Raw genomic sequence first — 25,364 nt, 5'->3', positions numbered from 1 at the left:
AGAGAGATCTTCCATCCACTGGTTTATTCCCAAATGTCAGACCAAAGCCATGAGCTCAGAATTCAGTCTGATTCCTCCATGTAGGTGACAGGGACCTAAGTACTTGAGCCATGACCTGCTGCTTCCCAGGGTATGCATCAGCAGCATACTAGAAGCTGAAGCAAAGTTGGTACTTGAACCCAGACACTCTGACATAGGAGACAAGTATTCCAAAGAGCATCTAAACCATGGTGCCAAAAACCTGCCCCTGCCTTAATATTTTAGCAGTATGTGTATTAAAATCAAGGGCATGGATTCTTATCTGCAGAGCATCTAATGTGCTGTTACATATTAGTGAAATCTCTTTTAGTTCAACATTATTTCATATAATATGCTTGCTTAAATCATATTTACACAGCAAATTTCTAGAAAGAATTTGTTCCAGCAAAACCAGGAAACAAAAAGATAATATTTTAAAAAGATGGTACCCAATGGAGATAGAGAGAGTTCTGTCATCCAAAGCTTGGAAGCAGTTAGGAGACTGATGGAATGTGGGCACAGAGCTGCTGCCCTTTTAAGCAGTTCTTCAAGCATCATGCTTCTTTGTTAGAGGACAAAAATGAAATAAAAGGTTTCTAGCCACAGTGATACAAATACCATTTCAAAATAGAGAGCCATCCATCAGATGGTATTGTTCTGTGTGTTCAGAAATGCCAATTCCAGAAAATCCCCTTCCCTTCCCAGGCATAGATCATACAGAGGCTAAAAGCTTCATTTCATCTTAAGGGGCCTCTTTGATGTTAATTTCATAACTGATGCTGATTTTATGCAGGGCATGTCTCTCTGTCCGATTACCGTGCTGAGTTCTGCATAAAATATACAAATATGACTAAAGTTCTTATTTTGATAAAAATGTATGTGAAAACCAATTAGTTTCTCATAGTAGTCAGTTTTTGGTAGCAGCTGGCTATAGCTCGTATATATGTAAAAGTACTGAATAAAATAAATATAAATCCAAAGTCCTGTCACAAGAAACTGTCTAACCCACTGTGAGGTCAAATCAATAATATCTATTTCACCCACTTTTATGGGAGACAGAGTTAATATAAGTGATTTTTGTGTTAATCACTCTACCTATCTTTTGAAAAGCAAGTAATTTCTCAATAAATAGTATAGAGCAGACTTCTTTGAAAAATGAAATAGATCATGGGTTTTGGAAAGACAAGACTTGTCTTTTTTATATAGAAGACCCATAATTAATCTATTTCAAACCCCACAGAAGTTGTCCACCTATAGTGTCTGAGTCAAGTGCATCATCGTCCCCTGGGAACTTGCTAGAAATGCAAATTCTCAGGCCTTACTCAGCATCTATATTGCCCATTTCCCTAAAAAATGTGTGTTGTATCCAGTCCTTCAAGTGACGTTCATGCTCATGAAAGTTTGAGGCCCACTGGTCTAAGGTATATAGACTGGTGTGTTGGAAGAAAATCTTCTGAAAACGCAGATGTCTCTCTTTTGTTATGGTAAGCTGAGCTAACTGGAGATGAGTCACTAATACTTCTGTGGTGAGGGGTACCCAAGTCACATGGTGCTGGGCCTGAGCAAGAGTGATGCTCTTCATAGGCTGTGGGATGCTTTCTTGTGTGCTTGAACTCACCAGCTCCGAGGCAGTTGGCTGGCAAGGCTGTCATGGTTCATGGCCAGGATTTGGAGATTGCCTAGGAGTTATGCACATGGATTCAGACTAGCTTCTGTGTGCTGTACGGGAAGATGAGGCTGCCATGAAGGAGAAACTTACCCTACAGAGTTGCTAAGGCATCTTCCCCACCTCCAAGGGACACCAGACACCTGAAATAGTTCATCTTGCCCTTGTCAACATTTCAGGGACATCCACAGATACGGGCATGTCTGGCAGGAACACCAATTCTCTGACCGTGTTTCATGGACTTCCAAGTCCTCTCCTGTAAAACTGAATTTCTCACTGCAGGCTTCTTGCTCTCGCTTTATCTTTTTGATATTTCATTATTAAGGGCTTCTGGAAATTACTAATGTAAATATTTTTAGCAAATGAAGCTGTTTATCAAAATTTGCATGTAACAGGGAAGATGAAAGAATCCTCATAGCTTCTTATGAGATTTGACAAAGACTTGCCTACCATTAAGTTAGTGTGCCCACTATATCTAACAAATTGCTAGATACACTTTAAGATGGATAAAAAGGTGGGAGAAACTAAAGTCCTTGGCCACAATGAGCACTCCAATATCATCAATTTATAAATAAATTAATCAATAAATGGCACAGCTTAGAAATCTGCATGGTCCTCCTTCTGTTTTGGCTGACTGTGCACATGACACCAATGACTAAGACACAGGATTCGGAAAGAGGAGGAACGGTCAGTTCAGGGACAGTCTTTGAACTCAGTATTGGATGTGTTGAGTTGAAAGTGCCTGAGAGACGTACAAGCGGAGATGGCCTGTGTGCCAGTGAATACACCAGAGAGAGCTGGTTCAGACACAGCTGGGCAGGAGCAGACGTAGAAGACAGAGCCCTTGCCAGGACAAAGGCTGCCCGGTCCAGTACAGTCAAGGCTCCAAAGGGTCATGTGAAATGAACTCACGTACTCAAACAGGCTCTGGTTTCTGGAACCATGCTCAGACCCTCAAAGAGTTTTTAGTAACATCATCAAGGACAGCGACAGTAGAAGAGACAGAGACTGTCATGTGGTTGCTGTGGATTATGGAGTGAACAAGTGACTGAGGCTAGCAGCTCTTCAAAGACACATGGTTGAGGGTAGAATGAGGTCCAAACATAAAGCGGAATGTTGGTTGAAAAACTTCAAGTTTCTCCACTTTTTTTTTAATTCTTGTGTGCCTTATTAGGAATTATTTCAGTCATCTATGATACCTCAAAAAAATGCTTCCCTTGCAGTTGCCTCAATGTTTTCAATTAAACTAAAGGACAGAAACCAGTCTACCTGGTATGTCTGCAGGATTTTTGAATGGCAACCTGCTGGGGGAATCTCCAAAGATGCCTACAACATCCTCCTTCTGCAAGTAGCATTTAGTCGTGTCTGTTTCAGTCGAACTTCCTAATGAGATCTAACTGGGCTTAGTCAAGGCTCCAGTTCCGAGGCCTTTATTTGTTCTGCTGTTTATCCAAATTTGCTACACTCACTGCATACTCACTTCTTTTGAAGGGAGAGATTGCTTTCTGTCTCTGCTTGCTGCTTGTTGCTATATTCAGGTTGCTTGGTTACAGCAACACTTCACTGGATTTTCATTGAAGACAAAATGTGTTTGTAGCATTGGAGGCCCATGAAGTGGAAATGGTTAGCATCCATTTCCTAAGAAGACAGTTAACTCATTTATGTCACATTACAGAGAGCATGTCTTGTAGCATTCTGAACATCAATGTGATTTGCACATTAAACATGCACAAATGTGCCATGTCCTGTAAATATTCATAATTATGGCAAACTCTGAAATTTTTTTTTGCTTTGTAGTTTTTCTGTACACTGAATATGCCATTTAGAAAATTTAAAGTATACAATTCAGACATGGTCAACAGTTTTTCTCGTGTTTCTTTTACTTATTTGAGGACAATTTATGAATTCGTTTTCTAATGCTGCTGCAATGAATTTGTAACCTAGTGACTCAACAGAACACAAATTCATTACTCTTCAGTTCTCTAAGTCAGGAGTCCCACATGGGTCCAACTGGTCTAAACACAACACGTTGGCAGGGCTGCACATTCCCTACTGGAGGCTCCACAGCAGAACATTTCCTTGGTTTTCTAGCTTCTGGAGACTGTCCACATGCCTCAACTCACAAGCCCTCCCTCCGTCTTGAAAGATAACGATGTTGCACGTCATCGAACATTCTTCCTTGGTCACGTCTGTCTCAGCCTCTCTTCTCTTCTTTCCTCACTCTTCCAATTGCAGGGACCCTCCTGATTATAGTGGCCACACCCACATAAGCTCATTGCAACTGCATCTGAAACCTTATTTCTCCTTTGCAAAGACACCTGGCATATTCACAGAGTCTTAGGTTTAGGATGTAGACATCTTTAGGAACCAATTTTCTGCCTACCAGGCCGGGTAAGTCAGGAAGCAGATTGGTTGGCATAAAAGTGTCTGAGGAGTAGAACTGAGAACAAGTCTGTTTAGAAATAAGTTGGATTTCCTGTGGGATCAAGCCCACAGGCTTCAAATGAAGGTCCTTTATGAGTCTTTGATTTTTAACTTCATTATTCCATAAAAGGGTTTCTTTTACCTTTCTTTTTTAATACTTCTCTATTTTCATCTTTCTTCCTTTCCTTCCTTCCTCCCTCTCTTCTTTCTTTCTTCCATTCTTTTCAAATAGTTTCTTTCACTTTTCTTTGTCTTTCTACTTCTCACTGTTTTGTTTATAAAACCAAAATATTACAAAATCAACTAATGAACTGGGGAACTACTTGCAGCATGTATTAAAAGGAACAATAACCTTAATGTAAAGAGAATCCTTACAAATCAATAAGAAAGATGAAATAGTCAATAAAATATACAAGGAATATGGTTAGCAATATCATCTAAAAATTCTGAGATAAAATATGTAGCTGGAAAGAAGGGATAATCCACACTAATAGTAAAAATGTACATTGTTACTGGTTAGTTATTTATTTCTTGTGGAGAAGTGATGGCCTGGAAACATGATAATGTGACTCACTGATATGAGTGGGAGAAAAATAAACTCTCATATGCTTTTCATAGGAATGTAAATTAAGATTGCACACTATCAGGAGTTGGTGTTTGTGTTTTTGTCTCTGTGAATGGTAATCTCCACAGTAATGCAGTTGCTGACATTTATTTGCACTGAAATACACTGACTAATTTCATAATTACCAGCAAAAGCGTCTTGATTTTTCTATGCATTTTGAAAAAGTAATTCTATAGGGGCCAGTGCTGTGGCATAGTAGCCTAACCCTCTGTCTGTAGTGCCAGAATCCCATATGGGTGCTTATTCATGTCCTGGCTGCTACTCTTTCGAGCCAGCTCTCTGGAAGGCTTAGGGAAGCAGTAGATGATGGCCCAAGTGGTTGGGCCCCTGCACCAGCATGGGAGACCCAGAAGAAGCTCCTGGCTCCTGGTTTGGGGTTGGCTCAGCTCCAACCATTGAGGCCATTTGGGGAATGAACCAGCTGATGGAGAATCTCTCTGTTTCTCTCTCTCTCTCTCTCTCTCTGTAACTCTAACTAGCAAATAAAGAAATAAATCTTTTTTTAAAAAAGTAATTCTACTTAAAAAATGTAAATGGCGATGACTTCAATGTTTATTTATATAGCTTTCCAAAACAATTATTTATAAAGAAATATAGAATAAGTTGCAAAGATGATTCCAAAGTTTAATGATAAGGTTTTGAGTTAGCCATAGTTAATTAAAATTATGTTATGTAAGGAAACATAATGACATGATAAAAATGTTCATGATTTGTGTTAAGTGACAAACAGCAAGTTATAAGACTGATTTTCTGATTGCTTGTATTTTCTATTTCTAGAGACCAGAAGGATAAGTAGCAAAATCAAATTCATCTCTGGATTGAAGGACAAGGAATGGTTTGCATTTTCTTCTTTTTCACTTATCTGATTTTTACTATAAACCTATATTTTGTATTTTTTTGTAATAAGAAGTTGTGTTTTTAACAGGATAATGACAAAAACTGAATTACTTTTATATTTTTCATAAGAAATAAACATAGATTTTAAAATTTATGATGCTTGGTGGAGATTTCTATCTGAATATTAATTTATGTTGCTACTCATTATATTTGGAATTGGCCTGTTATGATATTTGCACATAAAATTGAAGCAAAGAAAATTTAAGTAACATACCAAGATATATAATCCTTAGGTTGTTATAAGATGATTAGAGATCATTTCTTGTGATGACAGATTCAGTGGTTGATTTTTCACTAAACTACAGATGCCTTTGATTCTATAAAGTTCTCCATTAGCTGTCAGTTTCCTCTGCCAGAAATTCACCACACCTGCTACACATACTGCCTTCAGGCTGCTGCCCTCCAACTATCATGTTGACATGACAAAAGGAAAGAAAACCTTAGCGACTCCTGTTATTGTTCTTGGCCAGGGAGGAGGTTAGAAGGGAAAGGAGAGAGGATTGAGGACATATCCCGTGATTGGAGGAGCACTAGCTTTTCAGGAAGCTGGGACTGTTACTGCAAACAACATTTGTGGCCTTGCTGGCACAGAAGTAGCATCAAAATATTGTCCATGCTTTCAGGACTTCTGTGAGAAAGTGTTGCTTAGAGGAGACGAAAGGCTTTGAAATCGAACACTTGCAACCATGTGGCTTTAGCCACTTGACCTTTGTCTGCATTGGTTCACTGCTTTTCCCCTGACAGTGGATGATGAACCTATGTCATAGGATTGTTGTTGGAAGGTCAATCTCAAAGTCATGGACTGAATTGCTGCTTCTTAAATACAAAGGAATGTAGACTTACAATGAAGTTATATTCTGATAAACCCATAATAAGTGGAAAGTATCATTAAGTCAAAAATACACTTATTCCCTCGAACCTACAAAATCTCACAGCCTAGGATACAACACATTGGAGTGACAGTGATTTCCCTTGGTGATCCCAGGACTGACTGGGAACTACACTTGCTCCTGCTGCTCAGCATCATGAGAGTGGGTTGTACCACACAACATCATCTCATAAGAAAAATGAAAATTCAAAATGAGGTTTCTATGAGTGTGCATAGCCTTCTCACCATTATAAATTTGAAAAATCTAAAGTCTAACTACTGTACATAAGGGGCCCTCTATATACAATACATCATGTTATTTTCCCACTCAAAAACTTAGTCTTAGCTCCAATTTCTTTTCACAGGAGGAAGAACATTAACCTTTCTCAATCAGGGATTCACAAACTGCAAATAAGCATCCCACTTTATTTCATAATCTCTCCAATCTGTCTTCTTCTGATGTGTTGCTGACGTGATTCCCAACATCACTTCTCTACTCCTGCTCATCTTTTAAAGACCACTGCAAGTGCCACATTCTTCATGAAGTTGGCTCCAACCAACCTCAGCTGCATATGTATTTGCCTCCAAATTTCTGGATGATATAACCACACACATGTTATAACTGATTACTTGCTAATATTGTGTTCTAATTGTTTGGCATAGTACTTGCCTCCTCAGGCAGACTATGATTACATCTTAAATGTAGCAGTGATAAAAGCCTTGGGAACACAGTATGAATATAACAAATATTTGTCAGTTGATAGAAAGATAAATGATAATGGATGAGATAAACATGAAATCAATGAGTAAGGGGAATGAAAAAGAAATAAAATGAATATTTCCTCTTGATTGCTTATTAAAGAGAACATCCAGATAATCTACCAAAAAAAGACTATTTGCAGAGAATATAATTTTTCAAATTGTTTTGAGGGAAGGCATTCTTTCCTTAAAATGGAGGTTGAAAAACATGTGAAAGATAGTATCATATTCTATGTAGCTATGTCAACAATTCTTATAGTTTCTGGGGGAAAATGACTTTTTTTAATGGTGTTTTGTCTAGGCTCATGGTAGTATTTTATTTACTTTATAATTTCTACTACACACACACACACACACACACACACACATATATATATATAAATTGTGTGGTTCTGGATTGGTAATGACATACAAGGAATACTCTCTTTTCTCTACAAACTTTTTCACTGGTGACACAAAACAAATAAGAAGAAATAATAATAATATAAATCTCAACCAGCCTTGGAAAAATGCATGAAATTTAGACAAACAGAAATAAATAACAGAAACACATGGGTAGGAACATAAATAAAAGACATATCCATATCAACAATGTTTGCTACATGTTTCAAAGATTATAAAAAGGCCAAAGTTACTAGGAAACGTTAAAAAACCATTAAGAATTTTCTCGATTTGTTTTGTTTACAGAATAATGGGCATGTATTAGAGATAGGAAAATTCTCATAAAAATCTAAATTTAGAATTGTCATTATCATGATTATGCAAAAATAGACTTTCTCAGCATTGTATCTTTGGGTTAAGGTAAAATATGTCAAATCTAAATATGTTGATCAGAGGGGGAGGGGCCAAGATGTCAGTATAGCAACAGGGTGTTCCAAGTTGCACAGGGGAAAATAGATGGTTAATAAGTAGAGGGGATACAAGCTGGCGACGGAATCGCAAGAAGTTTGCGCAGAGTAGCCCAGGAGTCCACCAGAGATTACTCAGGTCTACGCTAAGGGAGCAAAGAGGAAGGAGAAGTGACAGAGGCACAGGCAGCTGTGAGACCTAATGAAGAGATTGGTGCCACCCCAAGTCGCCAGTGAAAGAGATGAGAGGTCATGAGCCCATGGAGCTTGGATAGCAGCAGGTGGGGAATCTTGGTGAACTGTGCTTGAAGCTTCAAGGGGGAAGAAAGAGTCCATCTATGTCCCCCTTCTCCCCCTAAACCAGACCTGCAGCAGGCAGGGAGAAGACATATTGATTGTTTACATTTTTGAGTGTAAGCAGGGGCCTGCTGTGTCTGCCTCCTGTACATACACCCATCAGTTGTGGAGGCCACTTCACAATACCGCCCCCCCAATCTGGGAACGAGGATCACATTTCAGAGTGATTTCCTCCCTACCACACAAGCTGTACAACAAGCAGTAGTCCTAAACAGCAAAAACCTGAGCTTGTCTCATGCACCAGTGAGAAGCCACCTGGCTGCACAGTAGGTGGGGCTTAGTGCATCAAAGCCCTGGTACTCACTTCCATCGTGATCTGGAAGTAAATAGGGCTCCAGGAGGTGGGGCTGTGTGCTTCCACTTGCAATGCACAGACACATAGCAGGTCACAGAAGGAAATCACACCACAGACACAATCACAATTTAAAAATAAAATCAACCAGAAATGCTGAAGAACAAGGAAAAATGATGAATAAGAATTAGGAAGACTTTATGAACTCTTCAAAGGAACAATACAATTCAAAAATAGAGGCTGAAGAAGGAGATCGAGGGTATGCCAAAAATGAATTCAGAAAATTAACAGATTACTTAGAAGCAATCAGAAACAAATTCACGACCTAAATGAAAAGTGCTCCAGAGAAACTGAGATTTTTAAAGAAAAGCCAGAATGAAATACTGGAAATGAAGAATTCAATAGACCAAACAAAAAATGCAGGGGAAAGTCTTGCCAACAGAATAGATGAGACAGAATAAAGAATATCAGAACTGGAAGACAAATTACCAGAAATAATAAAGTCAGACCAAATACAAGAAGAAACCAGAAAATTAAAAATCACTATTGGAGATTTTCAAGATTCTATCAAATGACTCAACTAATGGATCCTAGGAATTACGGAAGGTGTGGAAAGAGAGAAAGGATTAGAAGGCCTTCTAAATGAAATAATAACAGAGAACTTTCCTAATCTGGAGAATGAAAGAGACATACAAGTATAAGAAGTACACAGAACTTCCAATAGATGGGGCCAGAAAGGAACTTCACCATCACATATTGTAGCAAAACTTACTTCAGTGAAACAAAATAAGAGACCTTAAAACGTGCACAAGAGAAATGACAAATCACATTCAGAGGAAACTCAGTGAGACTCACTACAGACTTCTCATTGCAAATACTACAGGCATGAAACAATGGCGAGACATATTCCAAGTCCTAAGAGAAAAAACTGTCAAGCCAGAATACTGTATCCTGCAAAACTCTCATTTATAAATGAAGGAGAAACAAGGATCTTCCACAACAAGCAGAAATTGAAAGAATTTGTACCTACTCTCCCAGCCCTACAAAAGATGCTCGAGGATGTACTACACACAGAAACGGGGGGCATCACTATAAAAGAAGATGAAGAAAATGACCCAGCAGAAGTTCAAATGAAAACCAAAATACATAAACAGGACTATTTAAGGAAACATAGCAGGATAAAGACAGTATTTAACAGTAGACACACTGAATGTAAATGGTCTCAGTTCACCAGTTAAAAGACACAGGCTGGCCGAATGGATTAAAAAATAAAACCCATCTATTTTCTATCTACAAGGAACACTCCTTACCAACAAAGACACATGCAGACTGAAAGTGAAAGGATGGAAAAAGGTAATCCATGCTAACAGAAACCAAAAAAGAGCTGGTATGGCCATCCTAATATCAGACAAAGTAGAATTTATTACAAAAGCTACTGAAAATGACAAAGAAGGACACTATATAGTGATTAAAAGATCAATTCAACAGGATGATGTGACCATTATAAATGAATATGCACCTCATTACAGGGCACCTGGATATTTAAAAGAATTGCTATGGGATTTAAAGGGAGATACAGACTCAAATATAATAGTAACAGGGGACTTCAATACCCCACTTTCAGCAATGGACAGATCAATCATACAGAAAATCAACAAGGGAAAAACAAAGTTAACTGACACCATAGACCAAATAGACCTATCAGATATATACAGAACCTTCCACCCTACACCCACAGAGTAAACATTTTTTTCTCAAGTGCATGGAGCTTTCTCTAGGATTGGCTATATGCTAGGCCAGAAAGTGAGCCTCAGCAAATTCAAAAAAATTGAAATCATACCATCCATCTTCTCAGATCACAATGTAATGAAACTGGAAATCAACAACTCAAGAATCTTTATATCATATGCAAACACATGGAGAATGAACAACAGGTTTCTGAATGAACAGTAAGTCATAGAAGAAGTCAAAAGAGAAATCAAAAAATTCCTGGAAACAAATAAAACAATACAAATACCAAAATTTGTGGGATGCAGCAAAGACAGTGTTAAGAGGAAAGTTTACAGGTATATGTGCCTACATCAAGAAACTGGAAAGGCACAAATAAATGAACTATCTGTGCAACTCAAGGATCTATAAAAACAACAGCAAACCAAATGCAAAACAGGCAGAAGAAAAGAAATAATTAAAATCGCACTCTGGCCTCAGAATCAGCCCTTAAGGCACGCAGATCTGGCTGAAAAGCCCATGAGAGCATTACAGGCATGCAATGCCAAAACACTCTGGCAAAAAAAACAAAAAAAAAAACAAACAAAAAAAAAAACAAAAACCTAAAAGAAAGATCTCCACGAGTGAGATCCCAGTTGAAGAACAGGTCATCAAAGAAGGAGGTACCTTTCTCTGAAGGGAGGAGAGAACTTCCACTTTGACTATGACCTTGTCTAAATATGATCAGAGTTGGTGAACTCAAAAGGCTTCCATAGCCTTGGCAACTCATGACAAGAGCCTAGGGTGATTACTGACGCCATAAACAAGAGTGTCAATTTGTTAAGTTAACAACAGGAGTCACTGTGCACTTACTCCTCATGTAGGATCTCTGTCCTTAATGTGCTGTACATTGTGATTTAATGCTATAACTAGTACTCAAACAGTATTTTTCACTTTGTGTTTCTATGTGGGTGCAAACTGTTGAAATCTTTACTTAATGTATACTAAACTGATCTTCTGTATATAAAGTGAATTGAAAATGAATCTTGTGAATGGAAGGGGGAGGGAGAGGGAAAGGTGAGGGTTGCGGGTGGGAGGGAAGTTATGGGGGGGGGAAGCCATTGTAATCCATAAGCTGTACTTTGGAAATTTATATTCATTAAATAAAAGTTAAAAAAAGACACAAAAATACAAAAAAAGAAATAATTAAAAGAGAAGAAATAAACAAAATTGAATCAAAAAAATCACAAATGATCAGCAAAATGAAGAACTGGTTCTTTGGAAAAAAAAATTGACACACCATTGTTCCAACTAACAGAAAGAAAAAAAAGATCCAATTCAATAAAGTTAGAGATGAAAAAGGAAATGTAACAACAGACACCACAGAAATAAAAAGAATTATCAGAAACCAATACAAAGAGCTGCATGCCAACAAACTGGGAAACTTAGAAAAAAATGGATAGATTCCTGGACACACATAACCTATCTAAATTTAACAATGAAGACACAGAAAAAATACAGACTCATAACCAAGGCAGAAACTGAATCAGTAATAAAGGCCCTCCCAACAAAGAAAATCCAATGATTGGATGGTTTCACTGCTGAATTCCACCAGACATTTAAAGATGAACTAACTTCAATTCTTCTCAAACTATTCAAAACAATTGAAAGTGAAGGAATCCTCTCAAATTCTTTCTATGAAGCCAGCATCACCTTAATTCCTAAACCTGTAAAAGATGCAACAGAGAAAGAGAACTACAGACCAATTTCCCTGATGAACATAGATGTAAAAATCCTCAGCGAAATTAAGATCATTCACCTGGATAAAGTGGTATTTACAGCTGCTACACAGGGATGGTTCAACATTCACAAATCAATCAATGTGATACATCATGTTAACAAACTGAAGAACAAAAACCATATGATTATCTCAACAGATACAGAGAAGCATTAGATGAAATATAACACCCTTTCACGATGAAAACTCTAAGCAAATTGGGTTTAGAAGGAACATTTCTCAACACAATCAAGGCAACTTATGACAAACCCATGGCCAGCATCATGTTCAATATGCAAAAGTTGGAAGCATTCCCACTGAGATCTGGTACCAGACAGGGATGCCCACTCTCACCACTGCTATCCAATATAGTCCTGGAAGATTTAGCCAAAGCCATTAGGCAAGAAAAAGAAATCAAAGGGATACAAATTGGGAAGGAGGAAGTCAAACTATCCCTATTTGCAGATGATATGATTCTATATATAGGGATCCAAAAAACTCCACTAAGAGACTGTTGGAACTCATAGTATAGTTTGGTAAAGTAGCAGGATATAAAGTCAACACACAATAATCAACAGCCTTTGTATTCACAGACAATGCCACAACTGAGAAATAACTTCTAAGATCAATCCCATTCACAATAACTACAAAAACAATCAAATACCTTGGAATAAACTTAATCAAAGATGTCAAAGATCTCTATGATGAGAATCACAAAACATTCAAGCAAGAAGAAGATACCAAAAATGGAAAAATCTTCCATGCTCATGGATTGGAAGAATCAATATCATCAAAATGTCCATACACTAAAAGCAATTTACAGATTCAATGTGATACCAATCAAAATACCAGTCATTCGTCTCAGATCTAGAAAAAAAAAGATACTGAAATTGACATGGAGGCACAGGAGATCTCGGATAGCTAAAGCAATTTTATATAACAAAAACAAAGCTGGAGGCATCACAATACCAGATTTCAAGACATAACACAAGGCAGTTATAATCAAAAAAGCTTGGTACTGGTACAAAAATAGATGGATAGACCAGTGAAACAGAATAGAAGCACCAGAAATCAATCCAAAGACCTACAACTACCTTATATTTAACCAAGGAGCTAAAATCGATCCCTAGAGCATAGAAAGTCTCTTCAACAAATGGTGCTAGGAAAACTGGATTTCCACATGCGGAAGTATGAAGCAAGACCCCTACCTTACACTTTACACAAAAATTCACTAAACATGGATTAAAGACCTAAATCAGTGACTTGACATCATAAAAGTAATTGAGAACATTGGGGAAACCCTGCAAGGCACTGGCACAAGCAAAGAATTCTTCGGAACAATCCCAGAAGTACAGGCAGTCAAAGCCAAAATTAACAAATGGGATTACTTCAAATTAAGAAGCTTCTGTACAGCAAAAGAAGCAGTCAGGAAAGTGAAGAGGCAACTGACAGAATGGGAGAAACTATTTGCAAACTATGCGACTGATAAAGGATTAATAACCAGAGTCTACAAAGATATCAAGAAACTCCACAACAACAAAACAAACAACACACTTAAGAGATGGGTAAAGGACTTAAACAGACATTTTTCAAAAGCGTAAATCCAAATGGCCAACAGACACATGAAAAAATGTTCAGAACCACTAGCTGTCAGGAAAATGTAAATCAAAACCACAATGAGGTTTCACCTCACCCCAGTTACAATGGCTCTCATACAGAAATCAACAAATAACAAAATGATGGTAAGAATGTGGGGAAAAAGGTACCCTAATCCACTATTGGTGGGAATGAAAACTGTAAAGTCACTATGGAAGACAGTATGTAAATACCTCAAAACTCTGAATATAGACCTACAAAATGACCCAGCCATCCGACTCCTGGGAATTTACCCAAGGGAAATGAAATCGGTAAACAAAAGAGCTATCTGCACATCCATGTTTATTACAGCTCAATTCACAATAGCTAAGACATGGATTCAACCTAAATGCCCACCAACTGAAGGCTGGATAAAAAAAATTATGGGATATGTACAATATGGAATACTACCTAGCAGTAAAAAAATCAGGTCATTTGCAACAAGATGGGTCAATCTGGAAAACCTCATACTTAATGAAATAAGCCAGTCCCAAAGGGACAAATACTGTATGTTCTCCCTGATCTGTGAGAACTAATAGCACACCTAAAATGAAAGCTGTAGAAGTGAAATTGACACTTTGAGAAGCAATGACTTGAATAGCCCTTGTCTTGATTGTTGAGGAACAGTTGATTATTTTTTATTTATTTATTTTCTCTTCTTCATACTGTATGTTAACTCTTTACTTAACAAAGAGTTACTCATCTGTATATAAAGTCAATTGAAAATAGATCTCAGTCCCAGTGGAAAGAACAGGTCTTCAAAGAAGGAGGTACCTTTCTCTGAAGGGAGGAGAGAACCTCCACTTTGACTATGACCTTGTCTAAACAAGATAAGAGTCAGAGAACTCAGAGGGCTTCCATAGCCTTGGAAACTCATGACTGGAGCATAGGGAGATTACTGATGCCATAGACAGGAGTGTCAATTTGTAAAGTCAACAACAGGAGTCACTGTGCACTTACTCCTCATGTAGGATCTCTGTCCTTAATGTGCTGTACATTGAGATTTAATGCTATAACGAGTACTCAAACAATATATTTCACTTTGTGTTTCTATGGGGGTGCAAACTGTTGAACTCTTTACTTAATGCATACTAAACTGATCTTCTGTAAAAAAAAAAAAAAAGAAATTATAAATTCCCAACTTGACTCTCACTGGGATTAAACATGACAATAGGTCTGATCTGATTTCATCATCATTTAAAAAAATCATCTATTATTTTTCACTTTATGTTTCTGTGTGGGAGCACACTGTTGAAATCCATACTTAATGTATACTAAGCTGATCTTCTGTATATTAAGATAATCGAAAATGAATCTTGATGTGAATGGAAGGGGAGAGGGAGTGGGAAAGGGGAGGGTTGTGGGTGGGAGGGACGGTATGGGGGGGAAGCCATTGTAATCCATAAGCCGTACTTTGGAAATTTATATTCATTAAATAAAAGTTTAAAAAAAGAGAAAATAGATCTCAGTAAAAAATAAGAGGAGAAGTAAGAGAGGAGGAAGTTTATAACTACAAAAGTGAATAGTTATGCATATAGTCCTATGGACTTACTTCTAAGGGTATAGTTTAAAAACTTGTCATAGGACTTCAAATCCCATTAAAACTGGGGGTAAGATGGGGCCAACATTGTGGCATAGCAGATAAAGCCACTGCCTGCAGTGCTAGCATCCCATATGGGTGCCAGTTTGAGTCCCACTGCTCCACTTTCTATCCAGCTCTCTGCTATGGCCTGGGAAAGTAGTAGAAGATGGTCCAAGCCCTTAGGCCCCTGCAGCAGTGTGGGAGACCCAAAGAAGCTCCTGGCTCCTGGCTTCAGATGGGCTCAGCTCTGGCTATTGTGGCCAATTAGGGAGTGAACCAGAGGATGGAAGACCTCTCTCTGCCTCTCCTTCTCTGTGTAACTCTGAATTTCAAGTAAAATATTTTTTTAAAAAAATTAGGGGATAAGAATGCTATCTTAATTGTTAAAGTGACAATACTAAGTGTTGAAGTGAACACATAGGTAGGATTAAGTGTTAAAGAGATTATATAAATAGCATCAAGTGCCTGGTAATAATAGAATTAAAAAGGAGGGAATGTCTAACATAGGAAGCAGTCCACACACTAGATTTATAGAAAGACAATTGCTTTAAGTAACACTCTGATCCCAGAATCAGCTCTTAAGGCATTTGAATGTGGCTAAAAAGCTTATGAAAGCATTTCAGGCATGGAAAACCAAGCCAAGTTACCATGGCAAAAAAATATCCTATATGAAGGATGTTTGTGAGTGAGACCCCAGTGGAAAGAAGGGGCCACTAAAGAAGGATGTACTTTTCTCTGAAGGGAGGAGAGAACTTCCACTTCGCTTATGGCCTTGTCTTAATACTGATGGAGTTTGTGGTAACAAAGGGCTTCCATAACAACAGAAGTCAGTGTGCACTTATTCCCCATGTAGGACTTCTGTCCTTAATGAATTGTACTATGAGAATTAACCGCAAAATTTTTTCTCAAACAGTACTTCATACATTCTGTGTGTGTGTGGGTGTGTGTGTGTGTGGTTGCAACCTGTTGAAATATTTTCTTAGTAAAGAGTTCGTCTTCTGTATATAAAGTTAATTAAAAATGAATCTTAATGAAGAATAGGATGGGAGAGTGAGTAGGAAGTGGGGTGGGAGTGGGGGTGGGAGAGCAGGTATGGGAGGAAGAACCACTATATTCCTTGTTTTAAAAAACTATTATGGCCGGCACCATGGCTCACTTGGCTAATCCTCTGCCTGTGGTGTCGGTACCCCGGGTTCTAGTCCTGGTTGGGGCACTGGGTTCTGTCCCAGTTTCTCCTCTTACAGTCCAGCTCTCTGCTGTGGCCCAGGAAGGCAGTGGAGGATGGCCCAAGTACTTGGGCCCTGCACCCGCATGGGAGACCAGGAGGAAGCATGTGGCTCCTGGCTTCGGATCAGCACAATGCGCAGGCTGCGGCGGCCATTTGGGGAGTGAACCAGCCGAAGGACAAACTTTCTCTCTGTCTCTCTCACTGTCTAACTCTGCCTATCCAAAAAAAAAAAAAAAAAAAAAAAAAAAAAAAAAAAAAAACCTTTCATTTAATAAATATAAATTTTGAAAGTACAACTTTTGGATTATAGTGGTTTTTTCCCCCCATAACCACCCTCCCACCCACAAACCATCCCCTCTCCTACTCACTTTCCCATCCCATTCTTCATTAAGATTTGGTTTTTTTACTTGTTTATTCATGTACTCTTTTTTTAAAAAACTTATTTAGTAAATATAAATTTCCAAAGTACAGCTTATGGATTACAATGTCTTTTTCCCCCCGTAACTTCCCTCCCACCCACAAACCTCCCAACTCCTGCTCCCAAAATATTCATGTGTCAAGTGGCTTATTAATATGATGTGTTCTATCAAGATCAGAAGGAAATTTTAATTTTTAAAATAATTAAGTAATTATCAGAAAGATCAATGTATTTTTCTGTATAAAATGAATCTTTTTACAGACAGGTGCCAGGTTTGAGATGAGAGAGCATTTATATTTTGGAATTCATTTCCTATCTCGTTGCTTTTCCCAGGTAGTTACTATTTAAAAGTTACATAATAGTTCTATTTACTAAAAAGTTGACACAAATTTTTCTATAAGTTATATAAATTTCCTAGCTAGAATAATTGTGATTTCTATTGCTTTCAGGCTTAAAAAATTAATGAATGGATTTTTCCAATCATGAGTGTTTTCATTGTGAATCAATCAATTGAGCTCATAAATGAATCAGTAGGAGGTTGAAGTTTTCTAAAATTCAGACATTTGTGTGAGATCACAGGGTAATTTTATGAGCAATTTTCAATGATGAAAATGAAAACCATTAATCAAAGGAGCAATGAACTTTGCTTCAGGTATGTAGAAAAGAGTAATTAATGAATTTGTTCTTTTCTGCTTTAGTAGCCTTTACCTCCACATTTATTCATTAGCTGTATAGAGCCTGTAAAACACTTAATCATACATTCTGAGATTATTACACTAGAGGAATGGACCATAATAAAATGAATGACATCAGGAATACGTTGGAGCTTGAAGCACTGGGCAGGTGTTTGGGGTTGGGGCATGCAGAAAGTTCACAGAGGTCAATACATAGAAATTTAAGAATATAGAGTAATGGAAAAAAAAGTATAAATTCAGAAGTCTAGACTACAAGGGCATCATGTATGAATCCAGGACACGAGAGGTCAGGCTGAGAGTATGGGTTCCAAATCCAGCCAGGGAAATTTGCATAAAGCATCAGCATGCAGAAACCTAAGACAAACCCCATCTGCAGGCAAAGACTGTTTCAGTGTCTTAAGCAGTCAAGAGAAGAGTGAATCCACAGAGGTTCTCAGTCTACACACTATTGACATGTGTAGCTGAATCATCCTTTTTTGCAGGAAACTATCCTGTGCATTGGAGAATGCTCAACAGCAACCACTACCTCTACCACTACATGCCAGAGGAGCTTCCCTTCCCCAAGTTGTGAAAAGCAAACACGTCTGGAAGGTAAAATCATCCCTAACTGAAAACCACCGTACTATAAATCAGGCTTTTATGAAAGAGGATCTCTCAAGCTTCCAACATCAGGATTCTTGGATAGAATTAAAATATTCTCAATTATTACTGTATTGTGAGGCAAATTAATATCTATAAGTTCCCTATTAGGACTTAGACCCTAATAACATAATTTGTTTCCATATTCTGGATTAGGAATTGTACTTTTTTTGCACTCAATGAAAACTACACATAATAAATTCGACACACTGAAAACTACAAACCTTTTCTATAAAGAACAAAGAGCTACTTGAATTGAATCACACAAATATCATTTGCCATAGGCCATGTAATGGTGCACTGTAACTATAAATTATTTGCGGCCAAAGTGTATGGTAATTCCATAAAGCTGCCATGCTCTACTCACAAATAATACATTTGGAAGGAAAAAGTCAAATGTGTTTCACCCCACAATAAGATAAAAAAAAAAACTTTTAAAAAGTCATTGCTGATTTGTTTCTTTTCTTCTTTTTTGTTTTGATGTCTTTATTGCTTTCCATTATGGGTGCTGCTACTAAGTTGTGTTCCTTTTCCCACCCTGAAGGAACCATTGAAGTCCTAATTCCCAGTACCTCCTATTATGACCGCTTTTCGATAGGACCATTAAATAGACAATTACATTAAAGTGAGGTCATAAGAGTGAGTACTTATCCAAATTGATTAATATCCTGATAAGAGGAAAGGAGGAAGGGCAACCCAGAGAGAAGACTACCCAGGGAGTCAGAAGATGACCATGGATAAGGCAAAGCGAGACCTCACAGGAAACCTGGACGCCCAGCACCCAGAACTGTGAGACAAGTACGTTTCTGGTTTTGATGCCATCCACTTTGTGGTATTCCATCTTTTCTTCAGTTTTACTAAATTATTATAGGGGATTTTTAGTCTTCTTCTGTAGCTCCTTTACGAGAACTTTGACCCTCCCCATTACTTAGTTGCTCATCTAGTATCGCACATCCTGGATGGTGTGGATGACACTGAATTTTGAGATCCGTGATAAAAGACCCATTTGAATCAAGTCAGAAGATTTCCATGAGGACATTTACAGGTATTAGAAGAAAAGGGAGCATGGCAGTTCTGAAAAATCATGAAATTGAAGTGGACCCCAGAAGCTGACCTTGGCCTTTCCTGAAGGTGTACTGCGGCCACTGACCTATTAACCTGTGTGCAATGATAGATGCCCTTCGCTGTTTCAAAATAGCGAAATATCTAACTCTCTCTCTCTCTCTCTCTCTATCTTCCTCTCCTCACACCCCTCTGTCTACCTTTCCTCACCTATTCTGCTGCCTCTAGGCTTCCCCTGGGTCTCCTAACAGCACCTCCAACCTCTCGCAGACCTGTGAGTAATACATTTATTCTCTATCATGCATTTTGGTTTCAGTTCCTCATTGTGTCTCCCCTCCCCTGCCACACACATCTAAATGGGATTATACACATCTGTCAGACCCTCGTAGAGAGTGGCTAAAAGAGTGGCTCTCTGGGCTTAAGGCTACTCTTGAGGGAAAGACCTCATCATCCAAAAAGATAGAAAACTTCAAGATGAAAATCACAACATGGGGTAGATATAGTGCCTACTTTCTTAGACTTATGAAAATTAACTGGTACGGGGCTGGTGCTGTGGTGCAGTGGGTTAAAGCCCCAACCTGCAGCGCCGGCATTCCATATGGGCGCCAGTTCTAGCCCCGGCTGCTCCTCTTCCGATCCAGCTCTCTGCTATGTCCTGGGATAGCAGTAGAAGATGACCCAAGTCCTTGGGCCCCTGCACCCGTGTGCTGGCTTCAGATCGGCACAGCTCTTGCCATTGCGGCCATCTGCGGAGTGAACCAGCAGATGGAAGACCTCTCGCTGTCTCTACCTCTCTCTGTAACTCTGTGTTTCAAATGAATAAAATAAATCTTAAAAAAAAAAAAAAGAAAATTAACTGGTACATTCCATTTAAAAAAAGTAACAGGGGCTGGCGTAGTGGTGTAGCAGGTAAAGCTGCTCAAGGCCTGTCTGCTGCACTCCAATCCAGCTGCCTGCTAATGCACCTGGGAAAGCTGCAGAAGATGACCCAAGTGCTTGGGACCCTGCCACCCACGTTGGGAGACCTGGAAGAAGCTCCCGGCTCCTGGCTTTGGTCTGGCCATTCAGGTCATTTGGGGAGTGAAACAGTGGATAGAAGATCTCTCCCTCTCTTTCTCTCACTCTCTTTCTCCTTCTATTTCTTCCTCTTTCTCTTTAACTTTGCCTTTTAAATAAATGGAATAAGTCTTAAAAAAAGAATGATGTGTCTGGCTAATAATAAATATTAGCTGTTACTCCTATAATTAATATTAGGTAGGACTTATGCTGTCATAATTTTGTTTGGTCTCTTCTAGTCTAACTTTTATTGTTTTCTCATATAACACATTTTTTCTCAAATTTCTAATTAAGAAATTTATAAACATGGAATTAAGATACCCCAAAATGAAGAGATTTGATTTTATGTAAAATTAACCTTTTTTTCCAAACTATTATCACTATTACAATGGTAAGAAATATGAACATTAGTTAAAGATATTCTAAATAAATCAGACAGGGGAAATAGAATGCAAATAAGAAAAATTATATTCTAATCAAAGATGGTATGGTTATGAATTCATCATAAATTCAAATTAAGAAAAATAATGTATATCATCTATATTAGCAGTCACACATTCCATTAGAATCGCCTTTGTTTCATATTGTATACTTAAAATTTGCAAATGGATAATCTTGTAACAGTAAAGAAATTACAACTTTGGGTCTAAAATGTATTTATCACTATAAATATGTACTGAAAATAACTGCATGACCGGATCATGTCTCAAAGCATTGCTGAGAAACTGAGAACGATTTTTTTATTATTTCACTTGAGTATTGAGCTGTATTTTTGAATTCATTTAAAGTAGCAATTATTCAAACAGTAATTTATTTGCATGGTTATTAATATATTCTATATCCCTATAACTGTTTCATTTTTTAAAAATCTGCAGGGCAATTTTTGGTTCTATATCATTGGAAACACCTGTGATGGGTAGATTTGTACCAATGGATCATAATTATGCAATTATTTTTATAGTAAGTTAGAATAACACATTTTCCTTTTAGAAGAAAGGAAAAATGAATACGATGTCATTATTTCCAAATGTCTCAAGTGCTAGGTTTGAGGATTTTGAGGGTTCGGAGAAGGCAAGAAGGCAGACAGTTAAAGTGGAAAAGACTTTATTTTGTGCCAGTTGTGGAAGGGGACAGATTAGAAGGTTAAGAGAGTGGGGGTTCATCCTGCACAGACAGAGGCAGGGGAGTTGAAGGCAGGCTTACTTCCGCTTGGACAGCAGGCAGAGTCCCTTAAAGCTGCTTGTTGGGGAAGGTGCAGAACGCCACGTGGGACCTGACGTGCAGTTAGATTCAGGCTCCTCGGGGAAGTTTACAGAGACTGCCTAAGAGGTTTGGAATGTCCCAGGAGAGGGGCTTTCCTGAGCAGTAATCATTCCACTACCCTGTGGGTATCTGCCCAGGTTCACTGGGCTTGGGGGTTTAGGCCTCTCCATGGCCGAACTGTTTCAAGCATCAAGGAATATACAGTTAAGTCTTAGAAACTATGGAATACTACTCAGCTGTAAAAAAGTACAAAGTCTTATCTTTTGCAACAAAGTGGATGCCACTGAAAACCATTACGCTTAGTGAAATAAGCCAGTCACAAAAAATAAATAACATATGTTCTTGTTGATTTGTGGAAATTAATATACAGAGCATAAAAAATGTATATGAGAAATTGACATTTTGAGATTTGATTATTGTTTATAGCCCTTGTCTATACTCTTGAGCAACAATGGCTTTTCTTTTTTTTTTTTTTTTTTTTTTTCTTTGACAGGTAGAGTTATACACAGTGAGAGAGAGAGAAAGGTCTTCCTTCCGTTGGTTCACTCCCCAAATGGCCACTATGGCCAGCACTGCGCCAATCCGAAGCCAGGAGCCAGGTGCTTCCTCCTGGTCTCCCATGCGGGTGCAGGGCCCAAACACTTGGGCCATCCTCCACTGCCCTCCTGGACCACAGCGGAGAGCTGGACTGGAAGAGGAGCAGCCAGGACTAGAACCCGGCGCCCATATGGAATGCTGATGCTGCAGGTGGAGGATTAACAAAGTGAGCCATGGTGCCAGCCGCCAACAGTGGCTTTTCTACTTACTACTTGTTGAATTCTTACTTGGAGGATTAAGCTTTGTGATTATAAAATAAACTATAAATATGTCATTGAAAAAATTAAAAGAAAAATAAGAAAGAGAAGAGAGAGGATGAGAGCAGGAGTGGAAGGGAGGGTAGTGTGGGAAGTATTGTGCTTTAAATCTGTAGATATGAAATGCCTGACATTTGTTCACCTTATTTAAATAAAAAGTTATATATAAAAACATCCTACAAGCTATATTGTGATACTGACAAGATACAAGAAAGTTTGCAGCACACAATGTAGAAAGTCACAGTTTTTAGGTAATGAACACTTTAAGAATACTTAAAAATGTAAGCACTAATCAGCTCACTATAATTCTAAATGATGTCTAGAGAAAAAATGAGACAAAGAGATTGAAACAGAAAGCCATCAGATAGGGTAAGAATTTATTAAACTCAACTCTTCTCAACAACTACGTATCATAGAGCGATCCTGTGCTTTATGCTCTGTAAAACATGAGTATACTTTAAAAAATGAAGAAAGGTGGGGCTGACTCCATGGCATAAGAGGTTAATCCTCCGCCTGTGGCACCGGCATCCCATATGGGCACTGGTTCTAGTCCCGGCTGCTCCTCTTTCAATCCAGCTCTCTGCTATGGCCTGAGAAAGCAGTAGAAGATGGCCCAAGTGCTTGGGCACCCAAATGGGAGACCGGGAGGAAGCACCTGCCTCCTGGCTTTGGATTGGCACAGCTCAAGCCATTGCAGCCATCTGGGGAGTGAACCAACAGAAGGAAGACCTTTCTCTCTGTCTCTCCCTCTCCCTGTCTGTAACTCTACCTCTCAAATAAATAAATAAAATCTTTTAAAAAAATGAAGAAAGGTAAGAAAAGGAGAAGGAAGAGAAGGAAGAGGAAAAAATTAGAACTCCATTCTTCATCACATGGGAGTCTTTGAGGAATTAACATTATGTTTAAATTAGGGAAATGTTTTCAATTCCTGAATCAAATACATCTAGTAGCTTCACCTGTCAGTTATAACATTAGGGAGAAGGGCTTCAAATTTCACAGAAGGACGTGGTCCACTTGGAGCTCTGGCACACAGCTGACTGCCATCATTAGGTTTTTTGCTGTCATTCTCCACAGCTACCCATGTCTTTCCCTGATCTATGGGAAGGGATTCCGTTTTATTCTTTGGCTCTGATGCACCCTTCAATCACTCCTTCTCGCCTGCTGGAGTTACCGATAACATGAAAAGTAACTTCAAATTGAGATGGAAATCTCAAAAGAAAGCTTTCTGAAAGACAAACACCAACAATGCTTACAGTAGCTTGAAATTTCCTGGAAGCGATTCTCACCATGGCTAAGGACCACACTCTGGGCACTGTGACTTTAATGGCACCATAAAAATAACAAGGCATTAAACAAGCCTCAATCTTAATAGACTGGAAGAAGGAGGGTGAGGCTAAATATTTAAATTACCCACATCTAACTAATGGCGCATTCAGTGGATGGAAACCCATTATTCAGAGTTTTTTAGTAATCCTCCTACCTTCTAAAAGGAAGTGTGAAATAAGATAAATGACTACAATTCTTAGATTTCCTACAAGGCTCTGGGAAAAGTCATTGCAATTTTGGGCATCAAAACTTAGTGAGGAGGATAGGGGTGGAATGCAGGCACAGTTTGAATTCAGACCACAAAACAAAATAGGATCCTCATACTTTCCAACAAAGGTGTTTATTGTGGGTAATGTGAGGCATGAGGCCTGACAACCTTAGAAGTTAGAGAATGAAGCAAAGACCATGCAAATTAGAGCCAGAGGAAGTTTTTTTAGATGACTTTTGGGCCAACGCTTAAATTCTGATGTGAGAATGTGAGACTCGGATGAAATGACTTCCCCAAGACAACACAATGACCTAGTGGGACAGCAAGGTCTCCAGCCTACGTATGTCGGCACCTCGTTGAGTTCTTGGGAACTGTGATGCATGTCCACATGGGTGACTGTGGTGTGGGAATCAGACTTGGAACAATCCTGAGAGTGTAAACTGAACCAAAAATAGAAACATGACCTCCACTTGTGCAGTCCTCAAGTCCAAAGACAAACAAATAACTTTACTCACCTACAGGGAAAAACTCGCTCATTTTCTTTTTGTAGATTTTGAAGTCAACTTCCAAGAAGACACAGAAGATGACCCGATCCACCTAGAGGCAAACAATAAATACTCAAAATGAAGAGAAATATGGGAATTGCTTTCCAAGAATATGATTTTTTTTCCTAGAACACAGATTTTTAGTGCTATAATGATAACCACATCACAGTATTGAGTGATATTCAAGGGTGTGTGTGTGTGTGTGTGTGCATGTGTAATCAATTCATGGGTTTCTTGGTTGAAACAGGTTACATAAATCAAATAAGAAATAAATGACAATAAGCCACTTTGCAGCAAGCTATAAATAAGATCTGAGATTCCAATAGTATACCTAGACTTTATGACAATAAATAAGATCTGAGATTCTAATAGTATACCTTGACTTTATGAACTATAAGACAGCTGCATGAGAGGTATACAGCAGAATGACAAGAAACTATGTCATTAAACAAAGAGCTTTGTTCTACTCTTCTTAGACAAATATATTTATCAGACCTGTTATTATTTGAACAGGGCCTTAAATGCTTCTATGCAGTTTAATTTGTGACAAGTCACTTGCTTTAGCCTTAACGTGCTTGGAAAATGCATAAGAAATAAAAAACAATTAGTTGCTGG

The 25,364-nt window shown here is 38.4% G+C and overlaps 1 protein-coding gene across 6 annotated transcripts in view; it reads right to left on the bottom strand.

Moving 5' to 3' along the window:
* The window catches only part of MACROD2 (mono-ADP ribosylhydrolase 2), a 2,173,823-nt gene that overhangs the window by 189,930 nt on the left and 1,958,529 nt on the right, over positions 1-25,364 (bottom strand). For all 6 annotated transcript variants that reach the window (XM_051846213.2, XM_051846214.2, XM_008256366.4 and 3 more), the window contains one exon: positions 24,720-24,801. In XM_051846213.2, the coding sequence (XP_051702173.1) occupies positions 24,720-24,801 (82 nt within the window). The remainder of the gene's footprint in view (positions 1-24,719; positions 24,802-25,364) is intronic.

The sequence above is a fragment of the Oryctolagus cuniculus genome, chromosome 11 (genome assembly GCF_964237555.1).
Source record: "Oryctolagus cuniculus chromosome 11, mOryCun1.1, whole genome shotgun sequence".
In the NCBI taxonomy this organism is placed as follows: Eukaryota; Metazoa; Chordata; class Mammalia; order Lagomorpha; family Leporidae; genus Oryctolagus; species Oryctolagus cuniculus.
The sequence above is the reverse complement of the archived record's forward strand: the minus strand, read 5'-3'. Positions and strand labels throughout refer to the sequence as shown.